The sequence below is a fragment of the Megalobrama amblycephala genome, linkage group LG8 (genome assembly GCF_018812025.1).
Source record: "Megalobrama amblycephala isolate DHTTF-2021 linkage group LG8, ASM1881202v1, whole genome shotgun sequence".
In the NCBI taxonomy this organism is placed as follows: domain Eukaryota; kingdom Metazoa; phylum Chordata; class Actinopteri; order Cypriniformes; family Xenocyprididae; genus Megalobrama; species Megalobrama amblycephala.
The window spans coordinates 19,356,814-19,382,347 of record NC_063051.1 but is presented as its reverse complement, the minus strand read 5'-3'; the positions used below and the strand labels follow the sequence as shown (position 1 = coordinate 19,382,347).

The window sequence follows — 25,534 nt, the reverse complement described above, 5'->3', positions numbered from 1 at the left end:
TGTAGCAGTGGATTTGTCAGTCGTTTATTTGAATTTGTTTAGCTTTTGTTTTGTTTTAATGGTTATTATATTTTTTACAAGGGTTTTTTTGGTATCAGATTGACCCCAAATATACAAATGTTATTACTTTTCTACCATCTTCTTTTATGAAGTAACAAAAACCACCTTTCTAAAAAGTGTCTACTTTGTGGTAAAACATGGTTAAAGCCTCAGTAAGATCTGTGCAGTTAATTTTAACTTAGTGCAAGACACGATTTGTAAAATTTTGAAGGCAAAAATAGGAGGTTTTGAATGCTGAAAATACTTCAAACGAACAAATCAGGGGCCCCTGGGACCCCAGTCTCAACGTTACAGGATTAAATCCAAATCCAGCTGCTCTGCCGAATCCATGACGGTGTTTGGATGGCGCGCCTCCTGCTTTTCACTCCTATTGTGATGCTCCGGCTCACACACACACACTCGCTCACACACTCACTTAACCCAGCGCCAACAGCCAAAGAAACTAATGCTGCCCTCTTTACCAGCGTTTGAGTTTTTAAAACTATGCCTTGATGCAACTTAGTAACCCTGCTGGAGTTCGGAAAGTGGGAGAAGTGGAAAGGGAAAGTTGGGAAGTAATCGGTGAAGTTTTTTGCTATTCCCGTGCAGGAGCGCATCGAGCCATAATGGCGAGTCGTACGCGGACAGGATCTCGATTCTCTCTCACGGCGTGGAGCACACACTCCCGATCATACTGGAATAACCTGGGGATTTCAAAGTGGAGCCTAGTCGCCCTCTTGGTGTTTGTTTGTGGTGGATTTTGTGGTGCGGATAGTGAGTTTTCGATCCTGGAAGAGGCTCAAGTTTTGGCAGTGCAGATGAAGAAGCTGTCTACTCAGGAGCTGGGTGTTTTTACCATGCAGGTAACACAACAACCTTTTACAACTTAAGCTTGTGTCTTTTAATGCACGTTTGTACATTTATAATCTGTAATATTTGTTAGAGAGCTTAGTATGGTCTAATTATCTTGAATAACTTTGAAATAAAGTGCACGTTATTTAGGATAGAGTCATGTTCTGTCATAGCCTATACTATTGTGCATTTCTATATACGTTAACTACCTTCATGCTTATTGAATTGTTTATAAAATGTAAAGACTGTTCATTTCAGAGTAATTTGGGCATTTAAAAACATGTTGACGTAATGACAGTCCTCACAATTGCACGTTTATTGATTGACTGTTTCCAGTCACGCTTGCGTGCATTAGTTCCTTTAAAAGCAAATATGATATGAATGCAAAAACTGCATTTGAAAGATTCATTGTTTACTTTCTCCGTGTACATTTTTCCGAAACATCTGCAGTGTCCCATTAGTTCCTCCAGTCAATGTATGAACATATCTGCATTTTGTAAACAGACATTTATTTCACTAACGTGTGTTAGAAAATTCTATTGGTGTAGTTTCCTTTACAACGACATTTCTTTTTATATTAACGCGGGGTTTTGGGTCATTATATAAGCAAATATTCTTTATTTAAAAATATCTAACCGTCTGTTTTTTTTTTTTTTTGTAAAGACTGATATGCACTACAATGATTTGGCGCCACTAAAATCAGACAGATTACGTATGTACACCGTAGTGTGTGCGAGATTCATGCCAATTCCACACTAATTATATGTTTTCTGTCCTAACCCTTTATCATAAAGTTTCAAGCTCGACATACGGCTATTATAAAGCATAAACATATTCCTTTAGCCATTATAATGAATTACGAAAAAAGTGTGTTTACGCAACAAATGGCAAATTTGTTATGGCGCTGTGATGTGTTGGTGTAAACGCGCGCACTTCAGAGGGAGCGCGCACAGAGGTGGGCAGTAGGGGGCCAGACCCAAATGGCCTTTCATCTGTGGCATACTATACTGCTGTCCTAGCTCCTCCTTTTTCCTTTGTCACACTCAGATGTTAATAATCTCTTTCTCTCTCTCTTTCTCACACTTTTTTTTTGCCTCTCTCTCCCTGCTCCCTTTGGACTTATAGTTGGTTGTAAATCAAATGAATGAATTACTCATGCAGGCACATTTACAAATTGGCAACCTCCACCGAATATCTGTTATTGAGATCCATTTTTCTTCTCTTGCATTAAGCCATGCATTTAGCAAGAGTCATTTCCCACAAACGAGACTCTGCTTCCAGTTTAAATATTCCTGTGCCCATAAAAACATATCTGACCTTGTGTATCTACAAACTCTTTTACACCTGATTCAAGACCCAACCCAGTGTCTGATGTTAATGAATGAGATTCATTTTGTTTACGACAGAACAAAATGTCACTATTTAAGAAGATATATATGATTTTTTTGTCAGTATTTATCTTTCATGCATGCTTCACAATAAATGAACTCTGTTTTATATATATAAAAAAATATATTTTTAGAGGTTGTTTAATAATTTTTATTTTGATATCTTTAGTATTCTGTAATTTTCTCATAGCAAGCAATCTTATTTAAGCTGTCAATTCCTAATTTAAGATGGGTTGCTCACATAAATACTCAGTTAAGTGTACTGATAGTTGTAAATAACATTTCAGCTTGGGTATATTTGCTTTTTTATTTGGAGTATTTCTCGTCAGGCATGTCTGAGCTCTCTCTGTTCGTCCATCAGACTGGTGGCTGTGGTTTAAGTTGAGGCTATTTCAACTGAGGCCTCCTAATTGAATAATGATAGTAATTCTGAATCAGTGTGTGTAAAAAGTAATAGAGACGGGCTAGAGGATTGATTATGCATACTTGGCTGGTGCTTGTCATATCCTTTTTTTATTTTTAGTGTCCTGTCCTCCCACATCAATGAACATCGTCAGAATAAAATCTAATAGCTGAGTGTTACTGTGATACGATTGTAGTAAAAATTGTGCTGTGGTCATAGGAAAATCCAAAAAACTTTTAGATGCACCTGAAATTTAAAGGGAAAGTTCAACCAAAAATTTATATTTTGTAATTTACTCACCTATTCCAAACATGTATGACTTTCTTTCCTCTGTGAAACACACAAATAACATATTTTGAAGTTTCTGTCCATGAACTAAAAGTCAGTGTGATCCTAAACAACACTGGACCTCATTGACTGTCATTGTAGGGGGAAAAAAAAGTCTTGTTTGTGTTCCACAAGAGAAAGTCAATCAAACAGGTTTGGAACAACATGAACGTTGTCATAATTTATTCATCCTTATTTAAATTTAAAGGACTGGCTTATACAATGGCTTATTCATTCCTGGCGTCTTCATATCGCATAGTGATGTTTAGATCTTGGATTTTTCTCTACAGACTGGTCTAGGAATCAGTCTTTGTGCTGGATTCATCAATGGAAATTAGTCCTGGTTTGAAGCACATTTCATAGTCTCTGGGTGGGATGATCTCTGATGAAATAGCCCATTGAGACAGAGCCGTTGCAAATGACCCATCCAGTTAACGACAGTCCATCCATCAGCTCACGGCCACTGGGGCCCCTTCAAAGAAGTCCAATCTGATGGGCCACCCCCTCCTCACTGCCGAACTGGTCACACATCTACAAGTTTTTTAGCTAATTCGGTTACAGTGGATGAGTGTGTAACAGTAGATTGTTCGTGAGGCCAAGGCTTTTCGGCAATGCTTAATTAGCTCCGGAGTATTTGTTGTGTTGACTGTCCACTACTCTGTGACTGTGACCTTTGGAACTGCTCCCTGCTTAAGTGCACATGCTCGACTGAGGGGAACAGCCACTGGTCTTGATCAGAAGAACCCTGACTTGCCATTAGCTTCTGAGGGTTGTGTATAATTAGTTTTCTTAGAATTGGTTGAAGATTATTACGATGACTCAACATTGACCCTAGCAAAAAAAAACGTACTATGGCAGTACCATGGTACAGTGGATTATCAGAAGGTCTTACTCAGGTAATTTGATATGTCATGAAGCTAATATTAATATACTATGGTATTTATTTAGATACAATGTTTCCTTATTGCTGACCCAATAGTGAAATTGGGGTCATAGACTAATTTTCTGACAAATAAAATTTTATTTATCATTAATTACCTGCTATGAAACAGTATTGCTAGTGAAATTAGTTGAATGCTATGCTACCCTTCAAAAGTTTGGGTTCAGTAAGAATTTTTCATGTTTTTGAAAGAAGTTGCTTACGCTCACCAATGCTGCGTTTATTTTTTCAGAAAGACAGTAAAACATTTATTTTGTGAAATTATTACATTTCAAAATAACATTTTTGTATTTTAATATATTTTATAATGTAATTTATTCATGTGATGGCAAAGCTGAAATTTATTATCAATGCTGAAAATATTGAGCAGCTATTTTTGTGGAAACCATAATGTTTTTTTTTTTGAACAGCATTTATTTGAAATGGTAATCTTTCGTGACATTATTAATATCTTTACTGTAACTTTCTGAATGTAACGCATAATTGCTGAATAAAATGATTTGATAAAGAAATCTTGCTGACCCCAATCTTTTCAAAAAGTGGGGAATATAAATGTCAGTCAGGAATAAAGAAAAAGGAAAAAAATCTTAAAAAAAAAAAAAAACAATTCAGTTTAAAACACAAGAACATATTCTTAGAAATGTACTTTTTGTGTTCATATTTCATATGGTTTTGATAAACCTTTTTACCATTTTAGCAAAAAATGTACAAAAAAATGTGTTATGTGGTGTAACCATCAAGTAAAAAGAAATGTTTGTTTAATAAAAATGTTCTTACTGCTTTAATACATGCGAAAGTACACATGACTTATTAATCATAAAATATCATAAATATTCAAAAAAATGTCATTCATTAAACTTTTGGAGAGTCACACCACATGACATTTTACAGTCTTCATTATGATATGGGGGCTGGTGTAGAGTTACAGTGTGTTGCTTGTGTTTAGGTCTTTGAGTTCACTTCTCACTCTCACGTACAAAAATTCATAGTCTAATGTCACTTTCTCAGAGTCTGATATGGTTTGCGTTTCTGTAGCACTAGCAGTCAGTGATTTAAAAGCAGTTCCTGCTTTTCTCTTCCAGCTGTTTGATTCCAATTAGTGATGATGGCAGCAGAAGAGTCGCTTATTCGGTTTCTCTGTACACATGTTGGCCTGTTTTTTTCCCATATCTTTTCTGCTTTATGTTTCACTCTATTGTCCCTGTCCTTTTGTCCCCTCACCGATTTTCAGTATCCCAATGAAACCACTCCCAGACTCAAGTTAACAATCTAAAGGGATCGTTCTTCGCCGTCCATCGCAGCGAAACATTTGTATGCTTTAATTGGGCTTTCGGTGAGGGGAAAAAAAGGCCACCCCAGCAGTCCTTTCGTCGGGTATCACCATGGTAAAGTAAACCTCGGCGAAGCCATTGTGGTGTATTTTTCATTCACTCAAAACTTCACCAAGAGGGCTTCTCATTGCACGGCTAGGATGCGCCTGTTATTGAACGACCTAGTTAGAAAGTCTGCAGTGTGGAAGCTTTTGAGAGGAGGTCTTTCATTCACAATCTCCCAGAGGCAAACCCCCCACCCTTTCTCTTGGAGAAGAGCCTGCCTTCTGTAGTGCCTTTATTTACCAGGAGCTGTAATTAACCGGCCTTTTTTAATCAGTTTGGGCTCTTTCTCTCACACACACGTAGGGAAGAATAGAAGCTTCATGGGAACTGGCCTTTGTGCAACGCTCAAAAGGTTCTTTCAGTAAGTTCCTACAGGGTCGACCTGGGATGGGACATCAGGCCTTATCACAGAGTCTTCAATAGGGAGGTCTTCACACACCCTACCCTATCCCAAGGGGGATGGGGATGGGAGACCAGGGGCCCCACTGCGCTCTCAGAAGTGTGTCTGTGTTGGTGTTTGTTGGATGACTATGCGGGGTGGCTTGGTGCTTGTTCTCTCTTCAACCTTTATGTTTTTTGGGACTGTGATCTCCTTCCCCCTCTCCTCTGATACGGTCTCACATTCACAGAGAGACGAGAAGGGCCCTTACTGCATTTGCACCAGACTATTTTTCATTTCTGCTGCTTTTCCTTTCAAACAGACAGCCCCCTCTCTCCAGGGTCCAGACCATCTCGATAACCCTCTTGTTGTTGTTCGTCTTTTGAGTAAACAGAGTAACTTATAGGATTGAAGAGTTGGGTTGTCAATTAAGGATCTGCATTGATATTTAACATTTGATTATTCAATTTATGTACCTGAATACTACTGATAGACTTAACTGAAACATTTAAAGCACTGTTTATATAATTTGTATATTTGTTCTTTTGTATTTGTTTGTGCTATGCTTGTAAGCCAGTTTTTTTTGGATTTTTCAGGATTGAGGAGAGGGTGAATATTTTTATTGCATATTTTTATTTTATTTATATATTCCTTCATTGTGTAATTCATATTCAGTGTGTTTCAAGTAAAAAATCTAAATCACTTTAAAGGATTAGTTCACTTTAAAATGAAAATTACCCCATGATTTACTCACCCTGAAGCCACCCTAGGTGTATATAGCTTTCTTTTTTCAGACGAATACAATCAGAGTTATATTAATAATCACCTTGATGCTCCCAAGCTTTATAATGCACGGAAACCACCTGTATGAAGCTCAAAAAAGTCCCGTCCGTCCATCCATCCATCCATCCATCCATCCATCCATCCATCCATCCATCCAGGCCTTCTGAAGTGAAGCGATGCATTTGTGTAAGAAAATATCCATATTTAATACGTTATAAATTAAAATAACTAGCTTCTACCAGACCGCCTTCCGTATTCAACTTACGAAATGAATCTTATGAAACTTTGCGTCAGTTACGATTGTTTCGTAAGTTGAATACGGACGGCGGTCTGGTAGAAGCTAGTTATTTTAATTTATAACGTATTAAATATGGATATTTTCTTACACAAATGCGTCGCTTCACTTCAGAAGGCTTTTATTAACCCCCCAGGAGGCGTGTGGAGTACGATTATGATTGATGGATGCACTTTTTTCTGTGCACTGCCATTATAAAGCTTGGGAGCGCCAGGGTGATTATTAATATAACTCCGATTGTATTCATCAGAAAGAAGAAAGTCATATACACCTAGGATGGCTTGAGGGTGAGTAAATCATGGGGTAGTTTTCATTTTAAAGTGAACTAATCCTTTAAGTCCTGTCTGACCATTTGGACATGAGCAGAAATTCAGATTTCAATCAGACTTCAAAGTTCAAACCACATTTTGATTGGATTTGTAAAAAACAACAACAACAACATGTCTTGCTGTTCAGGTTTCAGCTTCAACAACTAAACAAATTTGAGTCTGGGCACAACAACAACAACAACAACAATTTTTTTTTTTTTTTCTGCCTGTCTGAACAATTCCTATCTTAGTGATGGGGCTGTTTAGTTTTTTCTTTGAGAACCCATCAGTGTTGTAACTCAGTTTGTTTAGTCTTCCTACAGCTTTTATCTTCACTTTAAAGGCTGTTGAATTAATCTTGGAATAGATTTCTCAGGTTGTTATTGATTGTTTAGAGAAAGTGCATTTTGAATTGACGTTTGAGTTTCTAGAGACTCATGTATTATGTATATAGGGGGCTAGTTTGATAGGGCATCGAAGTGCCTGAGGCAGGAATGTTTCGGTGTGGGAGGAGTAGACGGGGGTCTGAACAGCCCTGAAATGACAGGGTGAGGACACAAACCCATTCACTATGAGTGAATGAATGAACTCCACTTCATTAATCCTGAACACTTGGATCACATTCACACCTGCTATTACCATCCATCTCTATCTTTTTTTTTTTTTTCTAAGCCGTTCACAATATTAAAGTGCTCATTTAACAGACACTCTGTCTGGGCATCCGGGCATTTTGCTTTATGCTTCTCTAAAGTGGCCCTATGCCAGACAGTGTTTTATTAGTTCCAGGAAGCAACTTTAATATATAAATGAAAATGTTCTGTATATTGAGGAATTTTGGCAAAACATGTACTCTCCATCAGAGAGGAAGGAGCTCAGATAGAAGATGGATGCGTTTAGAGATTAAGAGAGGGAGGATGAGAGCGCCCACTGTGTTTGATCAGGGGTCACTCCCTGATTTAGAGATTAAAGAGGATCCATAAATACAGAGGTCAGTAGTTTGCATCCCATCCAGACCCCTTTATCTGATAACCTTTGAGATAAGAGGGTAGGTGGGAATTCCTCTTTGTGGTACTTGGGGCACATTTCCTTTTTATTCATGAGAGGCATAAGACGGTTAGACCTGTGACCCTATTAGCGTTTTATGATTGGCATTTTGAATGATATGTTGATATGTTGTATGATATGTTGATGCCATACCATTACAATAATAATATTATTATATTTTATTAACATGTATTTTATTTAATTTAATTTCGATTATTGTTTTTTGGGCATTCTCATTTCTGACTGTTTTACATTTAGATTGACTTTGCTGTCATCTTGCACTCTTTTAAAGTTAATTTTAATAACACTACATTTAACAGTGTTATTAAATTATTAATCTTTAGTAGACTGAATGAAGGCTTTATGAATATCCATGTTTCATATTTATATTTTGATGACTAAATTCACATTTAAGATGATTTTTAGATATTTCTTATTTGAATATTTCTTTATTTTAATATTTTACTTTCAGCATTTACCATTTTATTATTGGCCATAATGATAAATCAAACATAATTATCACTTTATTTGTATCAAACAGAATTTTAATATCTGAACATTCCTTGCTAAAATGCTCTCTGAAAAGTTCTGTATTCGTCATCCAGCCATCAAAAAAGTTGAACAAAAATATTGATAAATTAGCGTAACTAACTGACTAGTCACTGATTGACTAGTTGGTTGTCTTTTTTGTTGTTAGTATACAGGTAGTTCTAATCTCATTTATTCCATTTTGAAGATTGGCACCCTCTCGCCACCCAAGATGAAGCAGGAAATGACCTAAGATAGTGTCTGAACTTTGAATCTCTCTCTTGCAGTGTGTACTTTGAAAGATAAAAAGAACCTTGACTCTGAGGCCACTAATTGGCCGACATAAAGGAGCGTTCCTGCTTTGAATGTGCAATAGGAAAAGGAGGAAAGCTGCTAGAGCAACAAGCAGCAGCTGTGTTTTGCTATGACTGTCTCGAGCTGGGCTGCTGCTTGCCAAGGACAGTCATTTTATCTACCCAGACTGACTGGTAACGCAACACCTGCGTTAGCACGGCAGATGAACTTGGGTGTTAGGCACGAGAGTACATTTCCCCTCTATGATATGAAAACATGAAAAGGGAATCAAAAAGAATTTTTATTGGCCACGATACCCAAGTTGCCGCTTAACGTTTGTGTGTGTGGACTTTATTAGAGCATGCGTGGACTATTTACGAGCATTTCGAAAGTAATTCTTCTGTTTATTGATTCATGTTCGCTGGAGACTTCATAGAGATGTTGCAGTGTGGTTTCAGATAAACTGCCCTTGTCTTGTGATTGCTTTAGCAGTGGGGACCAATTTACTGCCTGTTTTACTAGGTGCCTGTGCCTGAGAGAGAATGAGAGACGGCAAGCTTGTGGGAGAGAAGGAGAATATGTTTGCGCTCGATGTATGAATCGTGCCCGGCAGCGGTCCGCTTGGCACTCGTATGTGTGTGTGTGTGTGTGTGTGTGAACTGGTCCAGTGCCAGCGTCTCTTTTACAGGAGTCTTGGGGACAGCGCTTTTGGTCTCTGGTGTCTGCTGAAAGGAAGACTGTGTGTAATGAACGGTTTGCAGCAGAGAACTGTGGGAATGCAGGTGTCTGGATGGAGGCACTTAGAGTAATGTGCAGTGGGCTCTGCATGCACGTTTACTCTGTTGAAAGGCTTTATTACAGTTTCTGTGTTATTTTCCTTTTGTAGTTATGTAATACTGTGGTACTGTAGTATTGCAAGTGGTTGTCCAGATAGGTATATACACACATATATACCATTGAAAAGTTTGGGGTCAGTATTTTTATTATTTATTTTTTTGAAAGAAATTAGAACTAAAGACTTTTAGACTTTCAATAAATTTAGACTTTCAAATAAATGCTGTTCTTTTAAACTTTCAGTTGAGTTCATAAAAATGTATCACATTTATAACAAAAATATTAAGCAGCTTAATATATGTTAACAATAAGAAATGTTATTAATGAAAGGTTTTCTATTACAGGAATAAATGACATTTTATTTAAAACAGAAAACAGTTATTTTATCAAACAGTTATTATATCAGCACCATATTATTATCAGATGATATTGGATTTTTAATTGTTTTTGCCTATTTTAATATTCATTTCATCTAGGTCTGTCATGATTATAAAATTTAGCTGATGATTAATTGTCTGTTTGTGTGTGTGTGTATATATATATAAAATATATATATATATATATATATATATATATATATATATATATATATATATATATATATAATAATATAGTGTAGCTTTTTAATGGGAAGCTCAAATGTGCTGCGTGTTACACAGCATGTTTGAGCTTCCGGGAAGAGGTTTGTTCTAATTAAATCTGTCATCATAAAAAGCAATCAAGTCTCTTCAGAAAATTTGGACTAAACCGCTCGATTCATATGGATTAGTTTTTAGATCTGTTTGGGATCCTTTTAAAGTGGCAAAGATCAAGTTGCAAAGGCAGTCTATGGAGACAAATATCTCTCAGATTTCATCAAAAAGATCTTCATTTGTGTTCAGAAGATGAATGAAAGTCTTACAGGTTTGAAACGACGTGAGAGTGAGTACATAATGACAGAATTTATATTTTACAGTGAAATAGGCTAACCCTTTCAGTCTACAACTGCAAACACCATAATTATTTGAGTCAGCATTATATCTCCTATTGTTTAATTTCAGTGCAAAACTGCTTTGTATTGTTCTGTTTTTGTACATCGCTTTCAACCTGATAATGTCTTCAGTGAGTGAGTTTACTACACTGCAAACCGGAATCAGACCTTCAGTTGTGTTTAAATGATGATTTGACAAATCTTTCATCTGATTTTCTTCTCAGTTTGGGTTCCTCAAAGATGATTAGGTGAGTTTGTTTGCAATGTCTTCACTTCATTAACCATTATGGATGGTGCCAAAACCGTGTCAGATTCCTGTGTTTAGCTGGAATTGGGATAAAGGAGGCAAGGTTGGCATTTTTTTTTAAATTTTATTTTATTTTATTATTTTTTTTACAATTTGAATTAATCCTGGCAGCTTTCTCGGTGGAAATGTCATCATTTAGAGAGCAGCTGCAAAGGAATGTAAGCAATGATTTGACAGCAAATATATCTTTGGTTGCCTGAGGTGTTTACTGTCTTTGCTGTAAGACTTTGTGGATCATGTTTTTTTAGGTGTGAGTTTACCAGATTGTGCACAAATGCATATTTGCGTGAGGAAAAATTTGTTCATGAGTCCCCAGAGCTTTGATCAGCCAAACTTTAGCCTTGCAATGGTGTCATGGTGTATAATCTGACAGAAACCCTGTCGATTACATTTCCAGACTGCTGATTCAAAAGCTTTTCTGTCTCGTTCTCAATGCTTGTCGTTGGCAGAGAATTTAAAGAGAAATCAAAGTGACTGAGTTATTTTTCCTCACCCATTTCCCATGAACATGTGCATGCAAACCTGACTGAAACTAAGGTATTATACAAATAATTGATGGCAAATGAGGTACAGTTTTTCCCACAAGTTGTTTTTCTAGTTATTTTATTTGTAGCCAAATGTTTCGCCATGTCACTGCCACATTGAGCTTAAAACGTTTCCATCTAGTAAATGTGCAAATATTCACCAACTTCCAACATTTTGGGCCTGTTGACTACCTGATGTTGTTTAAGTTATTGTATCACAAACATTTTATACCCCATTCATATGTAATATTTAGTTCAATGCCAAGAATAAACAGTTTCCTGGACATATATTGAAGTCAAGATTTATAGCATAGTACCTTGCAAGAGTGTAATAAACTCAAGGCCCTGATATACTTCAAGCGAAATCGAAGAACGAACTGATGTGACGTCATTTCAATCAAAATCAGGCCAAAACGAAGTTCGTTTTCAGAAAAGTTCGCTCCGACTGGTAAATACCCTCGTACTATTGGTCCATGGTGATTGCATACAAGGTAGGTGTGCTCTGAGGCTCTGCAGCCTTTGACATGGAAATCTTCTCTGGTTCATTTCTTCTGTTCAGTCTGTCGAGGTCAGCCCTCCGTGACATGAACATGAATACGCTAGAAAGCTGCTTTATTGTAGAAAATGAGGTTGTAATGTTTAATACTGTAAAGCTGCTTGCTTTTTAAGCATTCTATTGTATAAAGTGCTATATAAATTAGGGCTGTCAAACGATTAATCGCGATTAATCGCATACAAAATAAAAGTTTGAGTTTGTCTAATATATGTGTGAGTACTGTGTGTAATTATGTATATATATATATATATAAATACAAACACATTCATGTATATATTTGAGAAATATTTACAAGTATACAAGACAAATATTTTGTTCATAAATAAGATATTTCTCTTAACTATATACATTAATTTGTTTGTATTTATATATTCATAATAATTACACACAGTACTCACTAGAGCCCGTCCGATATGGATTTTTGGGGGCCGATGCCGATATTAACTCGAAAAGAGCCGATTTATAAGCCGATATTTTGATTTTGAAAATAAACTGGATATTAGACCCATTTCCTATAAACTACACTTACACAACATTCAATAGCAAAATATCTGCCTGTTCTATGTATGTGGGCTGTATAAACCATTTTCCAGAAGGGATTATGTTAAAAAAAGCTTAGATTACAGTCTCAATGACTAAACAATTGCACATCAAAAGTATATATTTTTTAATGATCAAAAAACAGTCTGGTTTTAAACATTTAACAGTTTTACTTACTTCCAGTTGAAGCTGGTTTTAACAGTCTGTGTGTGTACTGTAAATAAATTATAATACTAAAGTTAAAGTAAAAGAGCTATACCAAACAAATTCAATATTCCACAAAACCATGTCAATGAATTGAAAATAAAATTAAAATAAGTTAAATGGGAAACACTGCAGATATATTTAGAATAAGTTAAACGCTAACGTTATAGTTTGACCTCTTATTAACGTTCGCGTTCTTCCACTGATAAACATGGTATTAGCTTTGTGGGTAATCTAATATAGCAATGCATTAGCGGCTGTAAGTGATGTTACAGAATATTTAGAAGTGATAATGATAGGACCGTTAGCTAGAACTACCACACTGTTTTTATATACAGTGTATGAACTAAATCTACAATCATTTCGCATGACGAACGACAGACTCACCGTCAAAAGAGTACAACAATACTTTCTTCTGTAGTGGATTTCTGGCGCTGTTGTCAACTGGGGAGTTGCAGAGCTCCCTCTGGTGGGCAAACTATGCAACACTCATAACATGAGTGAAGCATGAGACTGTTTCTCATGTTTCATCGGCCGTTATAAACGCCGATGCCGATTTAAATGCAATTAGCTCATATCGGCCGATAATATCGGCCGGCCGATATATCGGTCGGGCTCTAGTACTCACACATATATTAGGCAAACTCAAACTTTTATTTTGTATGCGATTAATCGCGATTAATCGTTTGACAGCCCTAATATAAATAAACATGACGTGACTAATAGAATGCCAAATTGCAGAGCTTGTGCAAACATCTCCATGTTGCTATGGTCAGAATCTTATGATTTATTTAAAAAAATACTTTTTCTCATTTTGTTGTGATTATTTTGTTATTAAGAGGAAAGCATGCAGCACATATTCATTTAAACACCACTCTCATCAGTGTGGGTGCCATCGGGATGTTCACTAACAATATACCGTTGCTCACATATTTCTTTTACCCCTAAGCGAAGAACGAAAAAGAACTTCGCCGTGAGTATATCGGGGCTTTTATAAAGGCAGGCATGTGGGTATCAGAGCAGCCCCTCTCCCTCACTGATGCTGTCTGTAACCAAGCCCCTGTGTCCATCTGAGCGTGTTCACCACGCACCATGAGTTCACATCCGGCAGTCAGCCAACAGAGCCTTTGTCCTCTGGACTGAAGCGAGCAGCAGGATCCTGCTCTGTCTTACTGATCCGAGAATAACCAGAGATAAGCAGTGATCCCAGACTGGAATGATTCTCCCTGATCATTGGAATGTGCTGCTTCTTGTAGGCCTTGTGTTGGGTATTCATTTAGGAGTTTTATGGAATCAGAATGAAAGATTTGTGGGGTTCTAGTCCATGTGTGTTTGCTTTGAGGTCATCTGTGTGCTGGCGTAGTAGTTGTCACAATTATCTTTTAGCAAATATACACATTTAAGTTTTCTTTTGGGAAAACGGACCAAAATACTCACTCAAGTGTTATACACCTTTAGAGGTCCCCAGGGTTTGGTCTGTTCTTGAGAACTTGAAGTTTATAACACAAAGCACATGTGTTCAGTAATTCTAGGTAGTGTTGGTCAGTGTTCCGGGGAAAGATGGTGCATTCTTAAGTGACAGCCCCAAAAGCGTCCCTCTATGAGCCACTGCCGCTCTGTCTGCTGGCTCTGTCACCACTATATGACAAGTGACTCCGGGTCATCAGGATAGAGGAAGGACAAATGTTTATTGTCAAACAGTATATGCCAAGAACAAAAGATCACAGCATAGCATTGCCGAAATAGCAGGGGAAAAAATATCAGTATCTTTCAAATATTTGGTTCCACAAACCCCTTCTGGTCTGCCTCTGCTGAATTATTTTTATCCCTGGTGGGGATAAATAAATATCCCCCCTGGGTGATGCTATTTCACAAACCACCAACAGAGCATATAAAATACCAAAAATAAGAATATTTTTTAAAACATCGCCAATCGAAAACGCTTCGTTTATATAGAACTGTCTCTTTACGACCACAACAAATGGGACACTTTTCAGCCGCACATTCCAACTTCGCCTCAGCACCAGGTTCAAGTCAAACGAGCGCGGAAAAGGTAGGAGCTTCAGTTGAACAACAGTGAAATGTGGTCAGATGAGATATTGTCAAGCTATGCCAGTAAAACTCAGAAAAATGAACATGACTGTCCAATCAGCCGTTGAACTGTGTTCGCGGCGCGCACTCAAGAATTGCATGTGCAAATACGGTGGCGCGCGCTGCAAATAACTTTATTATAGATGAAATAAATCGCAAAAGAAACTTCAAGCATGCACCATCGTTGTCCTGTTATAAATTAAGTCATGAAATTACCAAAAATGTGATTAAAGCTGCCTCAAATCTCTGCATGCATCTATGTATTTGTTGACATGGTTTTAAAGCTATTAAATTTGTTGGCCTTAAAACGTCTTAAAATGCACATATGTATACCAGGGAAATCAAAATGTTCTCGGGGGAGCATGTCCCCGAACCCCCCTAGCAAACTACTTTTTGTGACCTCGGTAATTATGAAACACTGCGTACGGCCCTGGTTCTGTTCTATCTAACGAAATCTGACATAAATGTGTATTTCTCCATATGTGCGTGCTTGGAGACTAAAAGTTTGTATGTGTATGCAATATCATCAAAAATACATGGGAGCAAACGCAATTGAATGTAGAGGTTTGTATCTCGTTATTCTATTTTAAAAAATCAATAACTACCGATTGATTTTTCATTCCTATCAGAAATTAAGAACTATTAGTTTCATTGTAAATAGTGGTCAAATATCAAGCTATCTAATCTATCTAATACTTCAAATCTCAAGGTTAAAACTGTGGTTTATGATTTAATTTGAAGGGGGAAAAAAAGACGAAAAAAAAAAAAAAAAACTTTTCAGGCCCCCCTGGTTTTTTCACAAATCGCACCCTGCACAAACCGGATGAACTTTGACAAACCTAGCAACTATTGAACATCAAATATAAAAACAATTTTGTTTGCCAACAGACTGATTAATATCTGTGCACCCTGACTCTTGGATGTTGCATAGTAAACAATCTAATTTGACCATGTGATTTCAGGAATGCTTTCTAGATTTGTGTGCAACATGAATACGGTCACTGAACAGACTGGTGAATATGTTGTCTGAGACTAGCTGTTTTGATTCTTGTTTACCATATTTGATGTGGTCTATGTATGTGTGTTGAGCAATGTTTATATGTTGTTAAAAAAAGCCTAAATTAAATCTGTTCATCATATTAAGCTTTTGTGTCGTTTCAGAAGTCTTGGATTAAACTGCTCAATTCATATGGAATTCCTTTATGAACCTTTTGAAGCTTTAAAATTTGGTAACACTTTATTTTAAGGTGGATAGTAACATGTTACTGCATGTACTTACTATAGTAATAACAGTAAATTATGCATAGTTACAGGTAACTAACCCTAAATCAAACCATAACCCTAACTGTAACTCTATAGTAAGTATGTCAAAATAAAGTGTAACCTAAAGTTTTGGTGAAAATATCATAATTTGTGTTTCAAAGGTAAACTGTTTTGGAACGACATAAACTAATACTTTAATTCATTTTGCTACAAATCTTGTGAGTTTTTTTTTTCTTCTTCAGGCTTTTCCAAACGTTTTAACACAAAGGTCCTTAAAACAATTTTTTTTTGTGTGTGTGTATCCAACCTGAAAGACTTCAAAGTAATTTTTTTGTCCAGAGGAACAATCTCGAGAGAATGCAGAATGTAGACGTGACCTCATATTTTAATATAATGCAAAAACAGAGAGTGAGAGGACCACCCTTGATCTGCTATACGTGTTTTCATTCAGTTTGGCTCTCCCAAGTGATGTGGTTGAATTAATGCAATCAAAGCAATGAGAATTACGTTTTCTGAATAAAAAAGCAGATCGCTGGTTTATAGGAGAGGTCTGTTTGCTTAAGCTTGATGGTGCTGAAATGTTGGCTTTCACAAGCCTGCAGTCACAGTTTGATTGCCTTGTTCCCGTAAACTCAAACTGACTCTATGGGATGTTTGATCTGAATTACATATTTTATGTGGAAAAAGAGATTTGTCCTTCAGTCCAGGCAGAAATCCTGTCTTCTACCATGCTGTTTTTCTAGTCGGTGTTTGCTCTCTAGTCCTCGAGGTTTTCTCACCTCACTTGCTTCATATTTAGCCATTCCCGGTTCAAAAGCTTCAGATGAAGAACATTACAAGGGTGTAATTATGACTACAGGTGCCAGATCTGTTGGTGTGTGTCTGACTGTGTTGGCAGTGTTAAAGGAGAATGGGCACAGAGGGCAGCTAAGCCCGACGTTGCCCAGACCATCTGTGGGCGTTGTGGGTTGAGGTAGTTGGAAAGTTACACCACCATGAGTGCCAGGGTAGCCAGCGCACGGTCCAGGACTTGCAACATAAGCCGCATGTAGCACGATAATTGAAAACACGGCACAAAATTCCTCCTTGTTGCAATTTGATCACACCTGTGTGTGATTTTAAAAAAAACAAAACTGCTTGAGCCCAAGATGGAGAATGTGTATGGATGTTTAGTAGGTCTGCATACATTTATGGATTAATTCTTCTGAAAGTTTTCACATGGGAGGTTTTGTTTTTTGGTTTAGGTTTGCTACCAAGAAACTCTTAACTAATCATTTCGAACTTTGATCTATTACTTTGATCCACCAATAAAGCAGTTTTATAAGTTGTCAAATGGTATTTCTGTTTAACAAGGCCCAGGTTTGAAGTCCTGAAGTTTGACTTTCATCTTCAGTGGATTGGAAACAAATGTTTTGGAAAACCATTTAAGTATTTTAGACAGGGAAAAACAAAACCATTACTGTTGAATATTAAATAATTTATTTGTTTTATAGTTTGAGAATGATGAACAGTCTGTAAAGCTCAATCCTAAATACCATGTCTGGTTAGTAGACTTTTAAACAATAGCATGGTATTACTTTACGTGGTGGCCGTTTTGGTAACACCACTTTGCAACTATTTGCTATGCTATATAAGAACTGTGTTACGTTGCGCGTTACGTTGCGCGTTACGTTGCGTGTTACGTAGCTTGTTACGTAGGGCTGGGCGATATATCGAGATTGTCATGCGCATTTCGTCAGTAAAGCCGGTAAATCTCATATCGCAGATGAATCGCCTTCGATAATGAACGCGATATTGTGTGGCTTGTCAGTGAACTACGGCTCTGTCTATTAAATGCCGCTCCATTTGAAAGCAGGTGATGGCGATTTAGCGGTAATCAGGGAACCGGCTTTACTGACGAAATGCGCGTGACAATCACATGCGATATATCGCCCAGCCCTAGTGTTACGTTGCGTGTTACGTTGCGCGTTACGTTGCGTGTTACGTTGCGTGTTACGTTGCGTGTTACGTTATTTAAACTTTAAAGGTGCTACAGAGGATCTTTTCGTCGACTGAGAAACCAAAGACTGTTACTGAGTTTTTGAAATGAGCGCATTCGTAAGAACAACCCCCCTCCTTCACAGCTCATTTCGAGGGAACGCCTCCAAAAACTCGTGCACGAGTATTGGAACATGAGTGTTTACCACCGGCATTCGCTGTGTCGTGTTAGTGGATTCATTATGTCGGACTCACCGCAGGTAACTCATAATCTGCAGTTGTTACTCCTGTCTCCTGACAAAAACATTGCATGCGGCGTCTGTGGAGTGTGGAAAGTTACTGGAGCTCGCAGCCGCGCACGTCTCTCACAAGGAACGTCATGGCAGTAATTGACAAGCCAGAGGGCCAATCGTTTACGCGATGACCGCGTAAATGATTGGCTGATGTTTTTAAGGCCCTAACTCGTGCACAGATGATGTATATTAATATTATTCCTTTCAGTGCACCTAATAAATAGTCTTTTATCAGTTAGTAAAGACAGTTTCAAGTAATATTGCAAAAATGTATAAAACAAAACATCCTCTGTAGCACCTTTAATAGAAATGGAATGGAAACTTCATCTGATGAGAATCTGGATGATCTGGTTCTAGGCAGACCCTGCCAGTGTAGCAGGAAATGAAGCAGTGTCTCCATCGTCCCTCATAGATGGATGAGCTCCGGGAATGTCAGACAGGGATGTTGACTCCAAGACCTTTTTTTTTCCCCAATTTTTTTTCCCTCTTCCTCCCCCTTTTATGTTTTTCCAGCGAGTTGTGAATTATGCTCAGCTTTTGAAGCTCAGACTTCACCACTGACATACAGACATCGCTCATCTCCTAAAATTTAACACCCCACGAGAGGAAAGATTACAGACTCTGAGTCTCTCTCATGTTTACCTTCACAGCTTTTAGAAGCAGATGTGCCTGCTTCCCTATTTTTAGTCAGAAGACTCTAAAAGTCTTGCTCTTCTCTGTATGTTGCCATGGTGCTAATAAGATAATTAACTACATTTGAAACCTCAAAGTGACAAAAAAGACTTGATAATACGCAAGCACTTTCTTATTTCTTTTCTACATGTGGCAAAGTGGATGACATTTGTTGCTTCTTGAGTCGCTACTGAATGCTGCTCAGCTCTTCTGTTATTTTGAAGTTGTTTTCAGTTTTTCACTTATACCAATTAAGTTCTCAGTTAGTTTGATGTAGCCTACACTTTTAAAACCTTCTTTTCATGTACGACCACATTGTTTTATATTTTTCATTACATTTTTCCTTAATTTTTTAACTTACAGCTATTTATAGGTTTTTAATATGCTATAATAGCTGGAATTTACATAGCTATAATGAAGAACTATAAATTCATAAACACTTTGGATGGAAAACAATGTTATACAGTGATTTGTTTTTACTGATGCTTCTTCTTCCTCAATTATGTCACTTGCAATTTCTACAAAATCTCATCTATGTTAGCCAGCTATATTTCCTAAATTGCTTTTAATCATAATTTACAAAGTGTTTAGGTTTGAAAATCATAAAAACAGTTGTTATCAACAAATGTAAGATGTAGTGACAACACAGCATTTTTTCTTTCTTTTCTACAGCTTATTACCTAAACATTTTACACCAAGTATACCTTTTTTTTTTTTTTTTTGCTGTGCATATTGGATCTTGTAAGCCTGCAGCAATGGCTGTACGCAGAAATTCAAGGTAATAAAACACTCGGCCTCTCAACTGTTGTCATTGTTATTTGGGCCCCCTTCACATGTGGAAACCATTATATCCTGTCTGCTGGACTAAAAAAAAAGAAGAAAAAAAACAGGGCTGCCGCGAGTTGGAGATCTGCGAGAGAATCCGCTCCGTGACCCGGTCTCTCAACGGGCCCCTCAGTGTTTGCACAAAGAGGTTTTGTTATTGTAGGACCCCAGGCTCTGTTGGCCCCTCCACCGACACTCAGTCTCTCTCTCGGTGGAGGGGCGGCCTGAAACACAAGTTCAACCCAGAGCAGATCAAGAACACACAGGCATAAGGGTGTGTTATCTCTGTAGGTGATTTATCTACACGTTGTAAGTTGAGTGAGGCTCGATGTACATCCCCGTTTTCACAGTATATTGATGCTGGATGTGTTAAGATTTTGTTATAGTAATACCACACTTTTTTTCCCTCAAGACATCATCCCAGACAGTCATCAGACTGACTTAGGCTGAACTGCACATGGTCCAAGACCTTGAAAGTATATGAATGCAATGTTTTGTCTGTGCTAGTAATGCGTAACTGTGGAAACCAAAGTCATTTTTGCTCCAGCCTTGCATAGTGTCATTACTTCAGTTCCGATGATCAGATAAGTTTGAGAAGTTTTGGTATTAAAGAACCATTAAAACAACTTATGCTCCATTAACCTGATAAGTATGTAAGATTATAAATGTAGTCCACCCTTATATGATCACATGTGGAACTCATTTTACACTCGTTTTCTTCTCGTTCACCCAACCCCCTCACAAACGCACACTTCAGTATATTCACTGCTAATGTGAAACATGTCAGCCGCACTTCAGTATCTGTTAAAACCCTTTTATCAAAGCAAGATTACAGACTGAAAAATTTATGCAAAAAAACTTAGATATTACGTTTTTGACATAATATTGTGCATTTAAGATAGACTTGCTTTTTGGCCATTTGTTGTATGACCCATTTTATTAGCAGTTTGCTAATAAACTGAAATGGATTTTGTCTTTCTTGCTCTAATTTATCCTTTTTATTCGGGATGGCAGAATAAGGGCACCTATAGTGTGGCTATAGTGTGAGAAAAAACACTGTGAAGGCATAGACCTTAGTCAGGGTAGACACCATATTTAATTTTGTGTGAATGAAAGTGACGCTCTGAGAGATAGACTGCTGTTCAATATGTTGTACTGTTGAGTGTTATTGCTGCTGATTGGTCAGCTGATGCAAAAGTGATGAAATTATATGATTCCTTTTATTGGACAAATTCATCCATTTCATGTCAATCATGTCTATCAAACCACAATAATACCATGGAACTTGTTTGTTAGTGATGAGTATTGTCAGAAATACTATACAGGTTATCAGTTGCTCTGTGGTTCAATCTATAGTTCGTTTTTGTGTATTCATTTATCATTTAAAGTGTCATGAATCCCCCGTTTTAGCACTGGTCATTCACACCTCATATTTGAAAAAGGTTGAAGAAATGGGCGTGTAATGCTGTGGAAAAAGGGAGTGTAGAGGGTGGGAATAGGGGAGACAACAACCAATTGCTCTGTTTACACCTGGTATTAAAATGCGTTTTGGTCGATCGGAACACAAGTGGACGACGCCATATACAGGTGTAAACATTTTGAGCTTGTCCACTTTTGACCACTTCCAGAGGTAGTCGAAAATGCATTCAACCAGATAGCTTTTGTATGAGTAATTGCTTATGTGGTAGAATGTGTTCGAACAGCCACAAAAGACCACCTACTCTCCGCCAACGGACCTAATGTGTAAACATGGTAAGCTCGCTAGCCAGACGGGATTTAAACTTTGTTGGCTGGAGACGCAAGTTTGGTTTGAAGACGAAAAGCGTACCAAGCACAATGTTCTTTCACCATTCCTAATTCCATTCTAACATACGCACTTGAAGCTTCGGTGTGATCTTGTGGCTATTAAAGATGAAACGAAAGCTGTTGCTCTCTGTACGTTTTTCCATCGTCTCTGTGCACGTTCATATGGAAATTGTGTGAGCTTATTTTGTCCATTAGAACGAAAGATCTGAAAAAAACCCATACATTTACCCTCCCATAGACCCTCATCTTGAAGAAATCAGGACAGATGTGGTTGAAAGTGGACAAAAGGGATGGATTTAAATACCAAGTGTAAACGGGAATGTGTCTCTTGTCTACTTGTGATCCGATCAACCAAAACGCATCTTAATACCAGGTGTAAACAGGCCCAAAAAACACAGACCTACAACTAGGGTTGTGCCGATGGACGATATCATCGTTCTTCGTGATGGCTGATTGACATCACGATGGAGAGACACCATCGTGATGCCACGCCCCACCCCGCCCTGCTCCGCTGCGAGTCTTGCGAGTCAACACACTAATCCTAGTCTCTTCTACAGACTATAGTTAACCTAAAATCTTTGCAGGAATTGCTCTGTAAATGAAATTGAGAATATAACTAATGCATATATGCTATTTTAAATACTGTAGTCTATGCCAGAGATATGACGTGTGTTAGTCTGTGAAAATACCGTGTCAGGCATTTGATCTTGACATTGTTAAAATCTTGTCTTTTTTAGATGTCTAACACTGTACATTTAACTTAAAATATTTAATTTTGTACAAGAAAACAGCCCTTATTAATGAATTATTAGTAGCCTATTGTAGTGTCTCGGGAGATCGTGCTCATTGTTACATAGCTCTGTGGCTATACTGCACACGGCAGTTTAAGATATAAACCCAGAATTCAGCGAACATCAATTAACTTTTGTCTGGTTAATAAAACCAGACAAAAGTTAATTGACACCCGGCGATATCATCGTCCATCGCAATGTTTTACCGTAAACATCGTCAACTGCCAATTTAGGGGACATCGCCATCGGGGCACTTCGATGTATTTTAAAAATATGGTAACACTTTACCACAAGATTCATTAGTTGAACATTAGTTAATGTATTAACATGAACTAACCATGAGCAATACGTTTGTTACTGTATTTACTAATCTTCGTTAACATTAGTTAATGAAAATACAGTTGTTCATTTTAGTTCACAGTGCATTAACTAATGTTAACAAGATTTTAATACTGTATTAGTAAATGTTGAAATTAACATTAACGAAGATAAATAAATGCTGTAAAAGTGCAGTTCATTATTAGTTCATATTAACTAATGCGGTTCATGTTAACTAATGAACCTTATTGTAAAGTGATACCAAAAATATAATCCTATAACAAAATCACAAAAATCATATAATTAGAGACTAACAACTATCATGAACAAATCAAATACACTTTAATAAATAATTCTTAGAAACATCAACAAATCAGCATTATATCTTTCTAGAGCTGTTGGTGGGGAACGTTGATCCTGGAGGGCCATTGTCCTGCAGAGTTTAGCTCCAACCCTAATTAAACACACCTGAAGCTAATCAAAATCTTCAGGATTATTAAAGTTACAGGCAGGTGAGTGTTTTTTTCAGGGTTGGAGCTAAACTCTGCAGGACAGTAGCCCTCAAGGATCAACGTTCCTCACCCCTGGTCTATATGAAAAATGAGGAAGGAAAATTAAAAGGTTTTCATTATGTTTCTGAGCACTACAATCTCTGAAAAAATGACACACATAAGTTTAACATAAAAAGAATAAAGGCATAGTTACTTTTTGTCTAATCTTCTTGGAATTTTCGGTCTACATCATTTTTCTTCTGTGTATCAGAATAATTCATAGTGTTATTGCGTTCATGATCAGACGTACCGCTGTATCAGTGTCCTTATTTGCACATATACTTCATACACAGTTCATGTTTGGAGCACTAGAAATATGTCCGTAATAACTTAAAACATGTGTGCTCTGGTCCAGAAATGTGCTATGATCCACGTTGCGAGTGTTGTTGAACTCATCGCGGCTTTCCGTGCAGAAATCCTTCTAATCTGCGCTCCGCTTGTTGTTACATATTTTGTCACAGTCATATTTTCCATGTGTTGGTAGTCAAAATCTCCGGCTCTGACCACATCATGTGGAAAATGCAAAAAACATTTTTGTGTACTGAGGAATCATAAAATTGTGTTTACATGTTTCAAACGTGTTTGAAGGATAAGAATGCAAAGCTGATCAGGTAGAGGTGAATGAACAGTCTTACGTGACATTTGAATTCTCCGCTGTAATGCGTTCTCATACATAATACAGCACAGTTGATTGGATTAGAAGAGTGTTTTCTCATGGATAATGTGAGAAAAGCTTAGAAACTGATGGCGTAGATGCGTACTCTCCAGCCACCGCAGCCAATCTCTACTCCGAATTAATGCATATACCTCACATTTTGTGACGTTGGTTCAACTTTGATTTTTAAACCGGAAAAACTAATTGTAAAAAATAACCACTTTCCCCTTATTTATAAACATAGTGAGTGCTATTGTTGTTTTCATTGATGTGCAACCTGTATAACATCTCAAAGAATGGGTTTTAGGGATTCATGACCCTTTAATGTTGCATTTAGATTGCTTTAGGTTTATGTCATCATGTATACTAAGCATTTCTACATATTCAGGCGCAGATGCAGAATGCTGCCTTGTCTCTGGCTTGTCCTTAGAAACTGGGAGCGAGTGAGAGGTAGATGGAGAAAAATCACATCAGAGGGCAGGGAAGGATGCCTCATTCTAGAGCAGAAGCCTTTGTAGTGCAATGAGCACATTGCTTCTGAGAGTTTGAGTGAGGGGGAGGGGGGAGACGGGGGAGAGGGGTACCTGCGGCAGGAAATCGCAATAGCATCCCAGACTGGCTTCTGTTGTCTGGCCTTTCATCTTCTCTGTTTGTACCCAGTTTCCCCTGTCGCTGCCACAGCAACTAGGTCTTGTCAGCTGCAGTGAGGAAATATGGGATTTCAAATCAGATTGTCAGTTGCTCTCATAAAACACATTTATTTGAAAGCAATTTTCAGTACATCCAGCAAAAAAGAAAAAGAGAGAAAAAAAGAGGTATAATTGTAAAAGGTGAATAATTGTAAAAAAATATTACACATGAGATAAATTAAGTTCATAATGAATTATTTGGAACACTTGAGCATCAAAAATGTTGGTTGGAATTGGAATGGTTTGGTTTGGTTTGGTGTTCCTGTTAAAAGCAGTTTTACTATGTTTGTTTATACGCCATATGAGGTAAAACTGCACGTTTTGCTGTTGGATTATTAATGGCATTTAATCTTGTCTACCTGTTTTTTATTGTGAAATTGTGTTCATGGATTTGCAGTCTGGAATGTGCTCCAGATGACATTTGTGATGGTTCAACCAAAAATTTTCATTTACTCAACCTCATGTTGTTCCAAAACATATAAAACTTTCGGTAACACTTTATAATAAGTATACAGCAATGAAGTACTTGCACATCATTTGCTAACTATTAGTTTGTAGTTAATTCATAGTTAATATATTGAGGTCTCTACATTGTTAATAATATATTAATAGGCTATATACAAATAGTGAGTTCTTCATTCATTGTCACTGTAAATTAACTATTATTGTTTAATTAGCTCATATAAAGAGTAAACAACTTATTAATTGTAAA

General features: G+C 37.3%; 1 protein-coding gene across 2 annotated transcripts in view; it reads left to right on the top strand.

The window, feature by feature from the left end:
- The first annotated feature begins 423 nt into the window (after positions 1-423).
- Positions 424-25,534, top strand: part of cachd1 (cache domain containing 1) — a 79,846-nt gene continuing 54,735 nt past the window's right edge. Inside the window, exon 1 of one of the 2 annotated variants that reach the window (XR_007186165.1) lies at positions 424-902. Coding sequence is in view for 1 of the 2 variants with exons in the window: in XM_048199910.1 (XP_048055867.1) it covers positions 552-902 (351 nt within the window). In the remaining variant the exon portion in view is untranslated. The remainder of the gene's footprint in view (positions 903-25,534) is intronic. The other variant, XM_048199910.1, reaches the window with a different exon arrangement.